Here is a 20,501-nt window from a genome sequence, read left to right as displayed (position 1 = left end):
GAAGAAATAAAATAAGCACGTTTTCACATTTTACTGAGATACAATCTACATACTATAAAGTCATTATAAGATGCTTGTTTTTAGCATAGTCACAAAGGTGTGTGTGTGTGTGTGTGTGTGTGTGTGACTAGCTTCACTGTGCCAGTCAGACTTATTGTCACTACGACTAAAATCCCTGACCTAGGAAAGATGTTTCAGTTCATCGTGGTGAGGATGGCACAGTGGGGTAGAGAGCTACCACCATGGTGGTCAGGAAGTGGAGAGAAGGGACAGGGATGAGGGAGACCCTTCAAAAGTCCACTGCCAGCGCCCTACTTCCTCCAGCCAGACCCCACCCTCTCCCAAACAGCACCGCTAGCTGGGGATCAAAACACTAATGTGTAAGGCTCTATATTCAAGTAATAATGCCCACTCTCTACCTCCATATTGTCGACAAAATCTCCAGATGAAGAGGCGCTCATTGTCCTGTTCTCCCAGTCCTTAAAAATAAAATAAAATAATCACCAGTGTAATTCCCCCCACTGTGTGAACATTTCCTAGAGATGGGACCATACACTATGTGGTCCACTGGATCTGACTTCATTTAGCATGTTGTCAAGATACATGCATGGATTATCAGTATCTCATGGCTTAAATAGTTCATGAACATAGTGCTTTGCTTTTCAACTTATAACTTGATGTATATGTTGGTTGTTTCTACTTTTAAAGTACTGTTAATGCTACTATAAATGTAGAGTATACATGTGTATATATATATATATATATACATATATATGTGTGTGTGTGTGTGTGTGTGTGTGCGTGTGTATGCTCACAAGCCTGCAAGTTTACACAGTGATGGGGTTGCTCAGACAGATGTATTTACGTCTCTGAGACACTTCTAGTCCTCTAAAGCTACTCCCTATTACGTATTTCTGACAGAAGGCAGGGAGTCCCCCTTTTTTATTTAAACAGAATTTTTATTACAGCGCAAAACTTACAGAGGCAAAAGTTATATTTATTTTAAAAATTCTTTATGTATGGTACATGTCTGTGTGTACATGCCATGTGCACAGGGTGCCCACCCAGTGCAGAAGAGGGCATGGGGCCCCCAGAGATGGAGTTGCAGGCTGTCCAGTATCAGTGTTAGGAACTGACTTCCAGCCTTTCACTTGGGTCTTCCTTGATGAACCCTCTGAAGTAGCTCAGTTTTCTAACAGCTGAACTCTCCCCTTTGAGGACTAGAAGAGACTGAATGCAAACAAGAACTCCCTTCGGTTCTGTTTTTATCTAAGCTGTTGACTTCTCCTAAAAACTAGAACTGCCATTAAAAAGTCTACACAGTTTGAGAAAGACTGTTTCCTTACAGTTTTATTTAGGTAGTTCAAGAATTCAGTGGCGGCAGGAAGGCTTGAAGAACCTTTTATCTACTCCTCTAATGCAGGTCCCCGGAGAAAGCTACTGGTCATTGCTCAGGTTTACGCAGAGTGGCTCCCTAGAGCTGAAGGGGCAGCACCTTAGTAACCTAAGTCTTGCTTACTCACAGCATGGTTCATGGACCAAGATGTCCTAGAAATGCAAGTTCTGGGAACTGGAGAGAAGGCTCAGCAATTAAGAGCATCAGCTGCTCTTAAAGAGGACCAGGTTCAACTCCCAGCACCCACATGATAGGTCACAACCATCTGTAATTCCATCCCAGGGAGCTGATGCCCTCTTGTGGCCTCTCTTAGCTTTGCAATATGTGGTGCACATACATTCAGACAGCGACACTCATACAAATAAAATCTCAAAGAAGGAAGGCAGGAAGGGAAGAAGGGAGGAATGGAGGGAGAGCGGGAGGGAGGGAGGGAGGGAGGGAGGGAGGGAGGGAGGGAGGGAGGGAAGAAGGATGGTGGAGGTAAAGAAGTGGAAGCTCTACAGCCCTAACAAGACCCCAGATTCCACTGAGTTCAAAGCTTCCTGCACTAGATCCCAAGAACAGCTCCCATACACCTACAGTAAAAACGCACTGGCCTAAATGGAGGGCAAACTGAAAACCCCACATCGTTACGTTCTGCCACGATACGCTTTGTCTCACTAGTCTTTAAAAACATACTCTCTTAACCTTAAAACCCATTTTATAGCTATGTCCCACAAAAAAGGGATCCCTCCGGTGTCAGGTTTTGTTGTCACAGGGCATGTTTAGCTCTGCTATAAGGCTCGGGCCAGCCCTCAACAGAGATGTAACCAAAAGACACAAACAAGCAGCCGCACGATTTACATGAAGCCGCTTTCATCCCGAGACACGCTTTGATTCTTGAGATGTTTCTGCTTTTGACACTTGGACCAATCCCAAGCTTGTAGTCTCCACCAGTTCTACTTCTCTCTTAAGACTTTTTCTTTCTCATTCCCCACCCCTGTCCCCATCCCCTGAAGAGAAAGTCACTTCATGGGTGATGTCCCTAGCCTCAAGCAGCAACTGAGCAGCCTGAGTATAGGACAGTGGGGGGTGGCCTGGTGAGGAGCTAGAGGTCTGGGTAGCACACTGGCATTCATTTTATTGATACACGGTGGTTGCTGATCTTTAGTTTAAAGCAACTGTATGACGCCACCATCAACGATAGCAGATAATCTACAGAAACACTATACCAGCAGTAATTCTATAATAAACTACTGGTTTTCAATATACAGAAGAGGAAACTGAGGCATATAGGGATTTAATACCTTGTCCAAAGTCTGAGGATAAGCAGCAGAACCAAGATCTAAACCTGGCATTGCATCTTGGGGGACTTGTCCTCCACTACCATGCTGAAAATTGTTTGCTCAATCACCATGCAAAACAAGGTACATGCTATGGATTCTATCTCACTGATTGTGTTGCTCTTAAAACAAAAACAAAAACAAAAACAAAACAAAACAAAAAAACCAAACTTTAAACCAAAAACTGGAAGCATTTGGCCAAAAGCAAACATGGGCATGTCCCTGGGGTGGCTTAGGGATGCTGGGCTAGGGATGTAGCCCTGAAGCGAAGGGCCAGCAATGGAGATTCCCTTTCCTACAAAAGTACTCAGTGAGTTGTGCAAACTTCCCTGAAACCAATACCTTGGGACCAGGATGAGATATTTCCCAAGGTTATTCATCAGAAGGAGACTTGAGCCGCTATTCAAAGGCCCCGAGTTTCAGTTTGGCAAGTTCCAGTTTCTAAAGAGTAAACATAATTCTTCCGGGAGTAGAAGGGAAGACATTCTCAAGGCTACTTTCAGAAAAAAGACTTCTCAGGCATGCTCATTCACAGAAAATCTTACTCAAATGGAACTCTGCTGCCTTTTACCTGTGTAGTCTCCGCGAGACTTTAACATCTCCCCTGCCTCTGGAACCAACAGATTAAAGAGCCCACACTCAGCAGAGACAACCATTCCCCAGTCCCTACCCGCCCTAGCTGCATATAAGCCAGATTCCAAGTATTACCAGGTGTAGAAAGGGACACTAACATCTTCATGCTCAAAGTTACTGGGGTTCAAAGAAGCTAGGACATGCCAAGAAGACCAGAATGGGAATTCATTGCTCTAATGCTTTTCTGTTGGAGTCAGGGTCTAGGTACACCATATAGGAAAGGGAAGGCCTGGCTGGTAGATGGAAACCATTATGGGGTTTTATACTTTCCTTGTTCCTGCCCGTGTCCTCTGGTTCCCAGTCTGTGGTGGGGTAAAGGGGGGTCTCTGCTGCTCCCACTGGCACTGATGGAGCCAGAGCCCAGCCCGCAGCACACTTCCCACCGTGGCAAACTGAGGCGACAAAATCTTCTACCCTTGTTTCTATTGGCTATTTTGTCGCAGAAACAAGGAAAGTAACGAATATGATGACTTTTGCTGAGATTGAAGGCAACACCACTGCCTGGTGATAAGCGGTCCTACGTGCCCAGGATTGACATCAAATACAGTCAGCACTAATATTTCTGGGCTGGGTTCTCCCAGGGAAGGGGTTAGGAGGTGTGGTGACAGAAATGGAAGATGACTTTTCTAAAGCTAAGAACCCCTATAGCTGAAGGACACAACCTTTGCTAGGCACATGTCAGGCCCTGGGGTCTGAGAAGGGGGAGAGAAGAAATCCACACTCCGAACGTAACACATCTCAGACTCTGTGCTAGAAAGAAGAGCAGGTAATGTGTATTGATTCCAGAATTTCTGGGCTTCTGAGTTAATTCTTTGATGTCCCGGGATAAGTGAGACCTTTAGAAGAAAGGGACGTGAGGAACGCTGGACAGGGATTGACAAATGAACTGGGATAAATGGGTGACAAAGGGGGAAACCTTGTGCCCAGCAGCTCAACAAATAATCCCTCAGTCGGCTCTGACCCTGGCAGTTTGGTAATGAAACAAGATAAATGCAGCCACTTTGGGACTTTGTGGAGGTTACAAGCAAGAGGGGATGCACGAGAGTCTTGAGACACTAACTCGGTGGGATGGGTTTTCCGGGAGGCTGGCAGGAGGATGCGCATGTGTAAAGGATAGGCACTTGCACTGATCGCACTGACCTTTGAACTGCCTAGTTGCTGCGCAGCGTGAGAACCTCCCGCTCCAGACGCCCTCTCTCTTGTGAGTGACTGAGGGCAGGTCATTGACTGTGTGCTCAACAGCTCCACCCCCAGTCCCCTGCTCTGCTCTCTACCAGAGTGACCAAGTTTCCCAGGATCTCTGTGACCCCGCATTGGTGGTAGCTTCGGTCCTAGCCAACCAGGAGGAGGAGGAGGAGGTCAGCCAGACAGTCAGGCAACAATCACATACTGCCATCTTTAAAATTCTTCACTTGGCATACTTATTCCACTTACTTCTGTTTTGGGACAAGGTCTTGTGACTTACACTAAGCTGGCCACGCCTTGCAGTCACCCCCCTGCTGCCGTCACCCAGGTGTTGGATCACAGGTAGGACAACTGTTTGCTTAACTGGACTCTGCAAACAGCTTTAAAACAATATTTCCACTAGTAGTTCCTAGATTCTAAATCTATTCTAGTCATAGTCCATCCCTTCTGATTATCTCTCCCATTTACAGCACAGTTTTTCAATAAGTTGGCATTCTGCTGCAATGTACATTTTCTTAGAGTGTAACTCTGACATGATGATCTACCAGAGGACAAAAATCAACCTAACTTGTAACACAAGCACTATATACTAAAAAGTATGTGTCTGTGCATACACAAAAAAAAAAAAAAAAAAAAACAAACCTCCCCCCAATGCTGGGTTTTTCAGCCCACCTGCAACTTGTCAAGATGCAATGCTCATTGGGAAGCCTGGCTGAGATGTTGCTCCCACTGTGGCGTGTCTTGATTGAGGTTTCACTAATTGGACCATCTGAATCATCCATGGTGATTCACCCTCCCTATCCAGAGTGTGTTTGTATTCTATGGTGGTTTAAATGAGGTGGCCCCTGTGTTCTCATGCATTGGACCATTTGGTCCCCTGCTGGTGATGCTGTTTGGGAAAGCTTAGGGAGCTTGGTTTTGCTGAAGGAAGCAGAGCACTGGGGCAAGCTTGGAATTTCCCAGTGTGCTCTCTGCTTCCCGTCTGTGGATCAATATGTGAGCTTTCAGTTGCGGCTCTAGCACCATGCCTACTGTTCCCTCACCATGATGCAATGGTATTTTTTTTTTTTTTTTAATTTTTCGAGACAGGGTTTCTCCGTAGCTTTTGGTTCCTGTCCTGGAACTAGCTCTTGTAGACCAGGCTGGCCTCGAACTCCCAGAGATCTGCCTGCCTCTGCCTCCCGAGTGCTGGGATTAAAGGCGTGCGCCACCACTGCCCGGCCGATGCAATGGTATTTTATCCATCTAGAATCATAAGCTCCAACCAAACTCTTGTGTAAGTTCCCTTGGTAATAGTGTTTTATCAGGGAAACAGAAAAGCACCCAAGAAGGAAAAGCCCATGAGCCCTTTACTCTTGTATCCTTCGTGACTCTAAAGTCAGCATTTTTTTTGGATGACACTGCCAAGTTTGACCACCAACATGGAGCCCAGGCCCCCTTGAATCACATTTGCACAGCATTTGTTGCTCTTCTTTTCTAGGGACAGAAAGTTTCTTTTCCTTTTACGCACTAGAAGCTTAGCTTAGCAACCTTCCCACTATGCTTACGCAGATTTGGCCTCTCCTTAATGGTGCTAATTTTTAACAATTGCAGCGTCTGTCATAGACTAAGAGTTGGCAGCGACATCCAGCTTGATCGTCTCCTTTTCCTCTATGCCCTGTGTATTTTTTACTTCTTTTGCTCTTCTTCATTGTAGACCTACAGCACACAAGTGTCACTAATAACCACTTAAAAGAGTCAATATGAAGCTGCCTTGAAACATCCTCTTCCAAAGAAATTAGTCTATTCCTTTTTCATTTAGCCTCAGGCAAGTTCTTAGGATGAGAGTAGAAAGCAGCCAGATTCTTTGCTGAAGTTCACAAGAACAGTCTCTAGCCCAGTGGCTAACACTGCTCCCCTCTGGAACCCCTTGGCCTGGGCCTCCACAGTCATGTAAACCCCAGTACCACTGACTTCCAGGCTCCTACTTAGATGGCTCACTGAGTTCTGTTTAGTGTTCAACTGCTTTTCTAGTCTAAAATCACACATTTTTCCACATTCATCCAAAAAAAAAAAAAAAAAACCCAAAACCAAACCAAAATAGATAAATAAATAAAAACAAACAAACAAAAAAATCACAAACCTGCATGGTCCTCAGGTCTGTCACACAGTCTACTTTCTGGGACTAATTTCTAATTTCCACCCTAGTTACTCTTCTATTGTGATAAAACATCATGACCAAGGCAACTGTAGAAGAAAGAGCTAATCTGGGCCTACATCTCCAGGGTCTCAGACATGACAGTGGAGTGCAGGAAGAGGTCAGCCGACAGACATGGCACCTGGAGCAGCAACTGAGAGTTCACATCTTGAGCCAAACACAGAAGCACGTAAAATGGTGTGCATCTTCTGAAATCCCAAAGCCCACCCGCAGTGACACACTTTCTACCATTCAATGCCTTTCACCGTCTAATGAAAATCAAGGGGATAACCATTGGCCTGGGGTCAGTGAGGCCCCAAAAGAATTCATTCACCTCTAAAAATTGATGCAGGGCTGAAGTTATGATGCAGGGGTGAAGAGCACTCGCTGCTCTTGCAGAGGTCCCAGGTTCCATTCCCAGCGTCCACGTGGTGGCTCACACCAGCTATAACCCCAGTTCCAGCGGTCTGATGCCCTCTTCTGACCTCCGTGGGCACAAAGCATGTACATGGTACATATACACACATGCAGTAAAACACCCACACTGTGGAATAATCCTTCTGAACACTGTGAAGATGTGTTGCTCTCATTGTTAATAAAAAGGCTGATCGGCCGAGAGCTAGGCAGGTTTTTTGGGGTAGAGAGAATGCTGGGGAAAAAGGCAGCATTCAAGGGAGTCATGGGGAGTTGCCAGCCAGATGTGGAGAAGCAACGTGGGAAGTTCACAGACAAGATAAAGGGCCTCAGGACAGTACATAGATTAATAGAAATGGTTTAAAGTTATAAGAGCTAGCTAAAAATAAGCCTAAGATATTGGCTGAACATTTATAATTAATATTTAAGTCTCTGTGTGGTTCTTTGGGAGCAGGCTGGCAGGACAAAAAACTTTACCTACACAGTCATACATACAAAAAATAAGTAAAATATTGTAAGACTCAAAATATGCATTGCATATGTGTATAGTTTAAGACCTAGCAAGTATCAGCAGAAAGCAGAAAGCTATGAGTGAGGGGATAAAGGACATCAAAACCTGGGCTCCAATTTCTAGAGCAGTTTCAAGAGAGAAAGACTTAGTCCATAAAATCTAGAGCTCAAGTACCTATCACGACCTAAGACCAACCTTCAAAGGGAAGCTGTTCGATGCAGAGAGGGACAGAGGGCACCATCACTCCCAGAATATAATATATTCAGAAGTCCTTTGTGAGAAGAGCTAGAGATGGCTGGTCACATGGTATGACTTGATTTCTAAGATGGAACTGCTGGTACCAACTACCTAACGCATCCCTATTCTGAGCAAACAGCAAGGCAGAGGGTAAAAGGCCACAGGTCAGAGAAGTGCTTTATCGTACTGGCTTGCAGAGATCAAAACCTACTTCTCTACTTTATACTTCAGCTCCACAGACATCTAAAAATACTTCCAAGAGTTTCTGCTTTCAAGGCCAAAGAGATAAGGTTTCTGAAATGTGGACTACCCACACATAGTCTCTTTCTTCTCTCTCTCACTCTCCTCTCTCTCTCTCTCTCTCTCTCTCTCTCTCTCTCTCTCTCTCTCTCTTTCTCTCTCTCTCTCTGCCCTTTCTGAGGTCTATACACATATGCCCTGGTGAGTACTTGGTTCAAATACTATGGTCCCAGCCGTGATTTTATTTAGTCTGGTTGTTCCCAAGACAAACACACAGCACTTTAATTAAAGGCATATTCAACACAGGGGAAACCATCTTGAAGCAATTAGACTCTTCCACGGTAAGGTTTCGGGGTATGGAATCCTCCCACTTCCTCACCTCCCCCATGGAAAGGGAGCAGATGGGGCCGAGGAAACTCAAGCCTACCTCCATAAACACAGCCCGCCGCCGCAATTGCCGGCCCTGCTCTGTTCCGCTCTCTGACCGAGCCAGCACCCTGCTCCCAATCTTCCCTAAATGAACTCATCATTCAACTGCTTTGACTTTTTAAAATCCCCTCTGTAAACAGTGGCAGAAGAAGACATTTTCTGATGGCTTCTTCTTTTACCAAGGCAGGGGATCTTCAGGAAGAAACTAAAAAGTCTTGGGCGTTTCCAAGTGACCCATCTGGTCCTAGGCTATGGCAGTTTATGAAGAATGACTGAGCAATGACTACTTGGACCAACACATTCTTGGGACTCTTGGGCTTGCTGGTCCTCTGGATAGTACAAGCGGAGTGCCTTTCTATTGACATGGGTGCAGGTGGTAACACTTCCTCGGAATTGCCATTTCCTCTGGGCCCCACGTTAATTCGCCCCTCAGTTATTTACCTCTGAAGCATTATCAGCCAAAAAGAGGTTATTTTTTTTCTCCACAGCATCCACAGAAAAGGGTTCTTTTGTGCCCAGATCACAGGGAAAGGCTAAACAACAAAAACGATATGGCCCTTGTCTTCCTGGAGCTGAACCACACATGAGATTCAGGTCCTTCGGTAAGCAAGGCCTTTCATGGTGGAAGTATTTCTGCTACCCCTGTTCTGTCAGCCCTACAGAATGTAACTGGACACAGAACTTGGGCAGTGGTGCACAGTTTTACTTAAGGTAGGGACGTACAAGAAAAGGAGGTACACAAGGAGAGAAGGTTTACATGGGGGCATGGCTGAGAGATGGCGTTGAGTCACCAAGTCCAAACTCTGCCCTCACAGGCAAATTCCCTTCCCTAAAAAGTGCTCGAGAAAAGGATCCTGCAGGCCAATTTTTCATGGACCTGTGTACAAGGAATGGAAGGAAAAGGCAGGAAATGAGACTGAGCATGGCCAGGGGTATGACTTTCTAGTTCAATATGGCCTTATCCTTTAGTGGGAAAAGTGAAGCATCCCATACATGCCACCAAATGATCACCAATCATTTCTACAGACGTTCCGCTGGGCGGATGGAATCAAAAGCAGCAGTAAAGGGGACAAGACCAGCCGTGGTCTGTCACAGACTCTGAACTATTCTTAGGACACTGCAGTTCGTGGGTTTATCCAACCAAATGTACCTAGAAAGACCAGAGAGAACCATATTTTCCAGGAGTACACAGATCACAGGGAACCTCGGCACAGAGGCATTAACACCTATGGGCGAGAAGGCCAAGGCGATGGAGGGATGCCACGTGGGACTCCTCTGATAGCAGGAAGGTCGAGTTTACAAGTTTACGTTGTTACGGCGTGGTGAAGGGATAAGGAAAATGGTCTCTGGTCTCTCAGCCCCACCTCAGTGTGACTATTGCGACCGGAGTTAGCCTAGAAATATAAAGCCAGGTAAGATTCAACACCATGGTTGCCTTTGAAACTCGAATTCACATAGTTACTGGTTAATCATTTCAGTCCTTAAGTAAGTATCCCAAGCAGGAAAATGAAGCATTAACAGAAGCGTTAATCTGATCATAATCAGATTATGATTTCTGGAAAATCCCACACTGGAAAAGAGGTCCATTAATTTTTCTAACTTTTAAAATAAAGGTTGTTAAGAAAAAAAAAAAAGAGCTGCTTTCCTAGAGCAAGACGGGGAGAGCCGTGGTGCAGAGGCCTCACTTTTATCATCTGTAAGATGGAGGCGGGGATTTCTGTACAGCTTCTGTGTACAGTAATGCCATTGTAAGAGAACAGAATGAACACTGGCCATACCAAAACAAGAATGGCCCCTGAGCACACATTAAGTGAAGAAGGTAGAGGCAGAGGACACACACATGCTCCACTGACATGGGATATTCAGAAGAGGCAAATGCACAGAGATTGTAAGCTCACTAATAACTAGCGGGGAAAGGCAGCGAGAGGTTGGGGGTGACCGCCTAGCGGGCACAGAGCTTTCTTACAGATGATGAACCGCACTGTGAAAAGTGCTCGAGGAACCGCACTGTAGATTTTAAAATCATTAAAACACCTAGTTTTATGTGATGTGCTTTTTACCATAATAGAGAAGAGAGACTAGAGTACGGTCATCTTCATCATCTAGTCTATACATAATAAATAGGATAGAAGGGGCAAATTCTATATACTCTTCATGCCTGTGTCTAAGCTGTTAATCTAAATTTTCTGTCATCTTTTTAGTGAGTAGTACCTTGGTCAAAAGTGTCATAAGCACTTACCTTGCCTTCCCCAGGGATAACTATAAAAGGCTGTCTTATGCAGACACGGGGACACAAGGAATAATTGCAGGGAGGCCGTGGTAGACTGGTACAAAAGGCACTGTCTGTCACCAGAAACCTCAGCACAAAAGCACAGACTCGCTCCCCGGGCTTCCCAAGGTGCCATGACTCAGAACACCCTTTTCAAGTACCTTAGGCAATTCCAGGGCAGAAGCTCCCTGGACTAAGAATCACAGGTCTGGAGTGAGGAAGAAAAGATGTTTCTCGAGTGTCTCCTACTAGTGAGAATTGTGCTCTCTCTGTACACACGGTACCTACAACCCTGGGCCATCCATCCTCTCATGGACCTTTATTAACTAACCGTGAACACATCGTGGTCCCTAGGGAGAGACTCCGCCTCTGAGGAACAGGAGAGCAAGGACAAAAACCCCATTTGCTCTACCTAAACACAAAGGAAAATGGACGTTTTATGCGAAGAGCCAGGCTAGGAGTACTTGGGGCTCTGTGACCCATATGGGCTCTGCTATAATTATGCGGTTCTGCCTTCGTAGCTCAGGGGCAGCAATGGACCAGGACTTAATGAACAGCAGACAGAAAGCCATGCCTGCCAACTCCGCTATAAGTCTAGTACTTCTAGACATCCTCAGACAAGCACCCCAGTCACCAACCGGAGAAACCTGCCAACAACCCCACACCTACAGTTCCTTTCCCATGCTGCTGGGATCTCCAGTGACAGAAGCAATTGGCACACAAGGCCTTGTCTCACAGCTGCTTCTGAAGACACCAAAGTAAGGCTTGGCTGGACATGGTGGCACACACTTTTAATCCTAGCACTTGGGAGTAGGAGGCAGGTATGTATTTATGAGTTCAAGGACAGCCTGGTCAACATAGTGAGTTCCAGAATATCTAGGGATACCGTCGCAACATGAACAAAAAGAGTGAGGCTCAAGGATAAGGAGGTCATGCATAGATAACAGAGTCCACATGACCCTGTGTGGTCTGAAAGTCACTGTTTTCAATACCACTACCAAAGTAAAGACAGCTCTAAGCTCCTCCCTCCCCGCCAACAAGGTTTTAATTATGGCAAGCAGGGATTTGGTGCATACCAACAGAAAGCAAAGTCTTACTAGAATGCTCATGCAGTCACCTATGCTAAAGAGTGGCTTAACAAATCACAAAGTAAGCTTTGAAAGCTGTGCTGTTTCCCATCCAGGGGAGAACCGATTTCCCATCTACCATGGGCTCGCAATCGTGGCACTGTTAGTTCTCTGGTGCAATCATTGGTTGGTTGTGTCCAGGAAAAAACACAGCCACCAGGGAAAGTCCAATGTATAATTTGGACTTGGATGGAAAAGGAAACAAACCCATAAACGTTTTAGCATAGGGTTAGGAAGAGCTCAGCAGTAATTTTTCCAAGTCCCCCAAAACATTGATCAACTCCCCTTGATATGCTAGGGATTCTGGAGCCCTTGTTGAAAGCCCTAAATGAGCCAATGTTTAGGGATTTCTTTGTTTGTTTCTTACAGTGTTGGAGACGGAACCTGGGCTTTGGATATGCTTCGCAGACATTCTACCACTGAAATGCTCCCCAACTCCTAACACCAACTCGTATGTAAAAACCAGTCTTTTCTCTTACGCGGTCCTGCCCTCGGTGTCATGCTTGGTGGCACTGGTCCCCTTCTTGCCCAGCAGTGAGGCCACCTTCTCAGCATCTCCATTCTCCACAGCCTGCAGCAGGCGGTCATCATTCTTGTTCCACTCATTGGTCTGTGGAGCAAAAGGTTGAGGAAGAGGGGTGAGTGACGTCAGCCACATCGCTGTCAAACCAAGCCCTACTCCCAACCAGCAGCTCCACAAATGCCTTCAGCTTCACGGTGGGAACACCCCCAGAAGGCTGGTTTCTCCAAAGAAAGCACCAACCGCTTAATGAACTACCAGGCCTCGGCAAACTCTGAGGTATGGTCACTCCCTTCAGCTCCCCTTCAGAAGGTGAAGCGCTGTGGACGATGGGCCAGTTTACTCATTAGCTAAGTGCTTGCTAACCTTGACACCTGGGGCCTGAGAATGCAGGCCTTTGACCTAGTGCCCAGTTCACTCAAGAGCACTGTGCTACCAAACCAAACCGGCAAGCAGGTCAAGTTTACCAAGGCTTTAAACACAAGCTATTCCTTCTGGCCTACTTACCAGTCCTTGATTCTCTGAGCTGTCTGCAGGTTTTAAGTAGCTGTCCAGACTGCCAACTCAATGAAGTATCGCTCAGGACAAAAGTTGTCTCTGCTCAAGTTATTACACGCCAAACAGCCAGTGCCACCGAGGGACTAAATTCTTAAAACTCTGAGAAACTGCTAGTGAGTGCCATATGAAATAGCACAGCTCTGTATGATGACCTCAAATTGGAATTTTATCGAAGTCTGTCTGGGCCACCATCCTCCACATTCCTACCCCAACAGTGTACTCAAAAAATTAGGCATTACCTTGACGACAAACCAAGCGTCCCATTGAAGAGAAGACAGAAGTGCATGGCCACGGCACCCGCTCTTAATACCAGTCTAAGAGGTGCTACTTAACTGTAACACGAAGAAACAGATTGCAGGTGATGTCCCCCAAAGTGTGCTTTAGAAACAAACAAACAAAATAAAGCCTTGCTTAAGTATATTGGGGTCAATGATCTCTGGCTACACTTCCCCGAAAGGGAATAGATTGGTCCCCTGTAAAATCCTCCCCTCATGTGCACTGACTAAATGAAGACTGGATCGTGCCTATCATAAGAATGTGACATCTTAGTGGATGAAACTTAAGCATTTAAGCGAGGCGAGGCCACATGAGAGGCTTTTCTGCCTGCTTCCTCTAAGGCACTCCACTCTTCAGAGAAAAATCCCATGATGAGGGTTCCCTAAATGAGTTCCAGGTGGATCTCTGGAGAGGCCACGGCAAGGAAGGGCTCCCTCCTATGCAGCCTGGTGGGGAACAGCACTTGCCTGAGGTCTGAACTGACTCTGAATCAGGCTGCAGGACATGAGCCTCTCTAGGCAGATGAAGCGGAGAGAAGCTGGCGTCTCCTATGTGGAGGCTCAGGAACTGGCATTGCCATTCAGTGCTGCCCAGTGGCTCATGATGCGTAGGGGGGCAAGAATAGGTGCTCATTCATAGCAGGGACCTTCAGGGTTTGAATGGAAGAAGACTTCAGAGCAAACTGAGAAAGGCAGAGGTGGAAAGGTGACCCCTACTTGCTTCTTCTAAACTTCATCTTCCTCAGACACCGCTCCACACACTACCACCTGATATATTATCTCCCGAGTCTGGCACAACATGGGGGCACAATCGAGAAGCATTCTGATGCCACCTCTCTTAGGAATCTTGAAGTAAATTCCTCTTTTCCACCCTTATCCCTGTTTCCCCTACCCCTTCGCCAAGAGGCACAACATTGAAATCAAGCACCAGAAGAAACCTTAAAAGTTATCTCAGTCAAAAGATGGGATCAGCCAGATAAAAAGATGAAATGGGACATTCTCTCCTGACAATTGAAGGTCGTTTGTACTCTGGAATCAAGAAAGGTTTTCAGAGACCACCATGCATGGAGAATGTCTGTTCCTCGACTCTTCTGTGAAAATCCTCTCCTCTGACAAGCCTTAAGACAAGCCCCACACTGATCACTTTAAGAGTTTTTGGCCCAGTTTGGGGTTAAGCTAACAAAATTAAAAGCAAAACAAAAAACAATACCACGAGGTGCTCAGGTTTAAGACCAAATGCCTTCTGAAACATCTGGCTCGCATAAACACGTGCCCACCGGGCGGAGAGAGCAAGTATTTTTTATTGAAGTCACAATACAACAATGGAAGCTGCGGCTTAGAGCACTCTGCCATCCACCACCTACACACAGGACAACGTCTAAAGCTGACTAGGCCCTGGAGGAGCCTAGGGCCTTCCTAGTGACCCCTCTGCTACTCTGCTTTGCTGTGTCCTTGGGGGCCACCTACTCAGCTCCACTGAAGCCTACTGTCTAGACGAGATGAAATATGGCATCCTGGCTTTTGCTCGAGGGTTCTGGTTTGTTCGTTTTAGCCCAAACCTTAGTTCCCTGAAGGCACTGAACTGCAGCTTTTCTCTCTTGCATCCCTGGTGCCTGGAGAATGCGCAGTATGTGCTCCCTCTTGACTAATCTAAATCTCTCTTGACTTAGCAAATATTTGCGCTGTCATAATAAAATTCATTCTCTTTTAAACAATTAAATCATGTTTCAGTCTTTTAAAAATACATTTACAGGCTAAATGAGACCAACTTCCTTAGCTCTTCCACACACACACAAAGCCAGTTTTCCACGATTTTTAAGCATGGATACTTTCCACAAATTTCTTCATGACTAAGATGCCAAACCTCATAAATTCAACCGGGTGAGCCTGTCTCTCCCTCACAAGAACCTCCCAGATGGCGGGTGAGTGTGCAGACTCTCGGTCTCATTCTAAAGATTCTGACCCAGTGGTTTGAGATGATTCCCAGGAGTCTCTTAGGTCCAGCAACTATTCTCACTGATCCCATTCAGAGACATTTGGTCTCTGCCAAGGCCAGCTAGGGAATTTATGTAAACCAATTCTGTCCTCCACAAGGCCTTAGTAAGAATAGAATGGGAAAAAGAGAAAGAAATTCTCTGTTCCAACACTACTCAGCGGACATTAGGCCTTCGCTCAGGGATGCATCTTCAATGTGTCCGTGGGATCTGTGCAGGGTTAACAGATCAGAAGAGACCAAATTAACAAATGACGTAAGGAGATAATAGTACAAAGACGGGGAGTCTGCAAGGCAACCAAACGAACACAACGGGGTTCAAGAGCACAGATGATTACCAGAAAATGATCAGAGAACAAGACTGACCTGCAAAGCCCAACTTTATATGCTGTACGCATATAAAGAAAAATTCAGAAGAAATAGAACCACACCGTGTAGAAGTGGATACAATAAAACCAAAGACAAGGCTGTAGTAAAAGCCAGGATGTAAGTTAGGAGTTGGGGGGCTGTGGCTGGTGAGAAAGGGACGCATGGGCCTACACGGTGGCCCTGGTCTGCTTTGCAATCTGGTTAGTGGTGCCATAGACACTCACTTGGTTAAGTATCCGCTAAACCATATATTCGTGTATGTTTTCTCTAATAAATCATGTTTCTCCTCTCCCTTCCCTCCCCCATATATAGAACGAAAACATTGTTGGGGTCTGCTTCTGGCTAAGCTGACATTGGGTCAAGGGTGAACGGATGGATACACTCCCACCTGTTTACCATACCATTTATTGAAGACAAGTCTCTTCCTAAAACCTGGTTCTTAATCATCTGGAAAATTCATTAACCCACTCGGTAATGAAGCTGCTGTTAGATTCATGTACATACACACAAAACATGCATGTAGTTTCAAAGGGTCTCACTGAGCTGCCCTGGCAGGCCTTGAACTTGATCTGTAGCCAAGGGCAGCCTTAATCTTGGGTTGGCTCCTCCCCCAGTCTATGGACTGGCTGGGACATAGGGTCTATACCATCAAACTGAGCTTATTATTCTTGAACTAGACAACCTGTCCCATTCCCGTCTAACACTCCGTGAATCTTTTAACATCCATAATAAACAACAGCTTCTACAGCTACCACCTGACATTGCATTATGGATATAGCGGCAGGTAACACTTTAATGCAAAATTTCTACTATGTTCCTTAGAAATCACATTTTAAAGGGCCCTAGAGAAAACTTCCTGAACAGGAAATTATTTTATTGAATGCAGCTTCACTATTCCAGGAGACTGTTCAAACAGACATTATTTCAACAGAGCAGGAGGCCACATTTGCAAGTTCAGGAAGCCATATGTTACACTCCAGAGACATGTGTAATGTGTCAGCTATGAAGGGCTGCCTGTGGGAAAGGCAGACCTCACCCTCAATGTGGGCTCCCGACATTCCTGCTAATATATCACAAGTGAAATTTTCAGTGGCTAGCTGGTACGTCTCCCAGCTATCAAATCACTTCCAAATGACACCTATTTGCTCAGTACTCTTCCCTTGAAGCTTGGCCCCCGAAAACCCTGACTGTCTCCATCCAGGGGAGCAAATGGCATGTCATGGCGATGGATGCTGGGGCTTTGGCAACTCGCAACATCTGCCCTTGGTCAGACATGGCATCATCTTCTTGTATTTTGGTTTAATCGTGGAAAACTAAAAAAACCAGTGGAAATTCAGTGGTCACAGACATCTGGCCAACGGGCAGGCTTGAGTTTTGAAACAGATCAGTCCAATCCAAGCAAAGTAGTCCAGTGGCACAGAAGAGAGCCAGGAAGAAAAAAGCTTCTTGGAGTCATTGAGAAAGATCCTAAAGCCTAAACCACTGCAAACTGAAATAGCACTTGTTCTACGGGGTTTCCTGGAGCAGCTATCAGGGAGAATCTATTTGAGAAACTATGTTTAGAAATGTTTTATTTTCCCCTCTAGTTTATGGCGAAGAATGGACTATTTTGCCAATGCAATCAGCAAGGCAAAGGTAGAAGGCAAATTGTATTTGTACTAGGAATGTTTCAGATTCATGCTACACAGACATAAAAAAAAAAAAAGCTTGTACTTCAAAACTTTAAAGGAGGACAATAAACAGGCAAGCTTCATGGCCCTAGCTAGCTTTCTCTGTCACTGTAACAGCCAGTAGTTAATAATGTCTACCTACTAGATATAAAGTAATGAAGAAGCTACAGATGTTTGTTACACAGAAAAGAGACAAGTCCTATTTGTTCATTCAACAAATATTTATTTAGCTCCTTTTACATGAGCACCATACCATTTACTGACTATAAAATATACAGTCTATAAAACTGCAAAGATAAATTATAACATTTCCAGAAGTGTGCCAACAATAAGAGATGGTGTCACCTGAAGTGAGTGAAACAGAGAGCCAACCCCATTGAAAGGAGGGAGAACTCTCAGTTGGGCAAGTACATTTTTGTACCAGATCATGAACCAGACTGTGCAGTGAGTAATACTCAGGTCAATGGAGAGGAGTCATGGGTGAAGGATGGAGATGCATTCGGCAGATGGTGTAGACATGGGTAAAGGATGCAGATGCATTTGGAAGACAGTGTGGGCATGGGTGAAGAATGCAGATGCATTCGGCAGATGGTGTAGGCATGGGTGAAGGATGCAGATGTATTTGGAAGACAGTCTGGGCATGGGTGAAGAATGCAGATGCATTCGGCAGATGGTGTAGGCATGGGTGAAGGATGCAGATGCATTCGGCAGATGGTGTAGGCATGGGTGAAGGATGCAGATGCATTCGGCAGATAGTGTGTACAAGGGTAAAGGATGCAGATGCACTCAGTAGATAGTGTAGACAGGAGCTGATTCAAGGAAAGCCTTACAAGACTGCTCTCTTTAGAAAGGCTAGATGACTAGTGCCTCGTGATATAAACATCTGACTTTTCTCCTACTGCAAGAAGCCCAGCAGTTTCACAAACACCTTCTCTTCTCGCGTGTTCAGCGACTCTGGAGCAGCAGCCGACTCCCGTTTAGAGATGAGTTTTGTTCTCACTACATTTCGTCTTAGATTATGCACACATCTGGGGTCAAACTTTGGCTGCTGCTCACCCCCAAATTGTCATCCTCCATTTACTGAGCCATGTTGCGATTCCCAAGGCCCTTCCATATTAATGCTGTACACTATGTTATGGACATAACTATAAACACCTCCTTCCAAGATCAGGCAGGGCATTCTGCCAACAGACTGCAACATACCACTCTTCAGGGAGGTATCACTTCCTGGGTGTGGGTGCTGGACTGTGTAGAAATCGAGAAAAGGAGCTAAGAGTGCAAATATGCATGGATTCACTCTCCACTCTTGACTGTGGATATGACTGCTTCGAGTTCCCAACTCTGCCAGTACCCGGAAATGGTGTACCGTATGCCTGAACTAGGGGTCACGGAAACCCTCTCCCCTAAGTTATTTTGTCACTGTAGTGCATCACAGCAACAGATGTTACTGAGTAGCTTTTTTTCCTTCCTTCTGCATCACAAGCCACTGTGGATGAATCCCTTCTCTATTTGCTCCTTTACCTTAGGCAGCAATTATAGTTCTATTATCCATTATCCTACCATAATCTACCCTCTGCTATCCTGACCAATGTTAAAACACAACATTTAAATATATTAGAGACTGTAGCATAGTGCAAAAGTGCTTGCCTGGAACTGGGTTTTGATCCCAATAAAAATAGATAGATAGAAAGATAGATAGATAGATAGATAGATAGATAGATAGACCATGCAGTGTGTGATGTTAGACTCATTGAGACTGAAATAAGCCTAGAAACAGGAGAGCCGATTTTACCCTCCATAGAGAAAATTTATTAACCGTGGTCATATTGTGATGGAGAGATGAAGCTAAGGTACTAAAACTATGTTTAGGCCTGGGAATAAAGAGATGGGAACAAACAATCTTGTCCCTCAAAAGAGCCTCCAGGCTTTGAGGGCAGAACCACACTTAATGGCTGTCACGTTTCTAGAGAGGGGCTATGAAAGAAGTTCTATGAACACCCAGAGAAGATACTATTACCACCTTTAAAAAAGTATGTTCCATTAGGAACTTCACTACATTAGGATTTAATACCAACAATAATTCTATGAGGTCAGAAATCTTTGCAGCCCATTGAATACCTGAGGAGACGAGAGAACAGAATGTAGACACTGAGGCAAGCAAAGGAAAAAGTGGGGAGAGGGTGAAAAGGGAAGGGGAGCATGCAGGGGTATCTGACAAGCCTGGGAGGAAGTGGACTCAGGCAAGCAGTTCATCTCTGAGACAGTGAGTTCTACCTCTGAGGTGGAGGAAGAAGAGAAGGAGCAGAGGGGCAGGGGTGGGGTGTCACAGTGTATGTTTTATGGCTTCTATAGGTTCTTGGGGAAGGAGACACCAAAGCAAGCAGAGTCACTGGTGAGTAAAAAAGCAAAACAAAATAAAAAACCATAAACAAACAACAACAAAAAATAGCGACGTCTCCAACAGCTCCCAGGAAAATAAGAAGGGAAGACCGTGTGAAACAAGGAAGTTTTCAAGTAGCCATGAAAGTCTGGCTGGTAGCAGAAATTATAACTACATGAAAGAACTATTTGGTAGTGATAATTTCTTAGGAGATCGAATAGGACAAAAGCAATGGGTCATTAATCTTGAACAGAGGCTTTAGTAAGGAATTCAGGCACCAACTCTGGGGTCAAGGTGATGGGACGGGAGTGAGAGACAACCTGAGGGGACTGTGGTGTGAGGATGGTGTGCAGACAGGTCCAGGACTTGGTCCTACAGACTAAGGGCAGGCATGAGGCAAGTTAATTCCAAACAAATGAAAGTCCAGAAAGGAAACGAGAATCCTGGGTAACATTGGGGCATAACTCAGATGTTAGGTTATCCATCGCCAATCTGAGAAGGTGACATGAGGGTTGACCCACCACGGCCAGCTGAGTGACTGTCAACGGAGAAGAGGGTGATGGTGAGGTAGGGCAACTGAGTGGCTTCTTTGCATTTTGCTAATTTCCTACATGTGTACTTCCTTCCAGCTTATTACATCTACATCTCTACATCCTCCTATAGTGGATTAAACAGCATCCGTAGAAAACTAACACCTTCCTAGAACAATGGTTCTCAACCTTCCTAATGGGATGCAACCTGTTAATACAGTTCCCTATGTTGTAGTGACCCCCAAACATAAAATTATTTTAGCGGCT

General features: G+C 45.3%; 1 protein-coding gene across 5 annotated transcripts in view; it reads right to left on the bottom strand.

The window, feature by feature from the left end:
• Rai14 (retinoic acid induced 14) overlaps window positions 1–20,501 on the bottom strand; it is a 161,319-nt gene that overhangs the window by 39,599 nt on the left and 101,219 nt on the right. For all 5 annotated transcript variants that reach the window (XM_057789855.1, XM_057789853.1, XM_057789852.1 and 2 more), the window contains one exon: window positions 12,419–12,549. In XM_057789855.1, coding sequence (XP_057645838.1) covers window positions 12,419–12,549 — 131 coding nt within the window. The remainder of the gene's footprint in view (window positions 1–12,418; window positions 12,550–20,501) is intronic.

Source organism: Chionomys nivalis, chromosome 15 (genome assembly GCF_950005125.1).
Source record: "Chionomys nivalis chromosome 15, mChiNiv1.1, whole genome shotgun sequence".
NCBI classification, from domain to species: domain Eukaryota; kingdom Metazoa; phylum Chordata; class Mammalia; order Rodentia; family Cricetidae; genus Chionomys; species Chionomys nivalis.
Note: the sequence above shows the minus strand (reverse complement) of the source record. Positions and strands in the feature narration are given on the sequence as shown.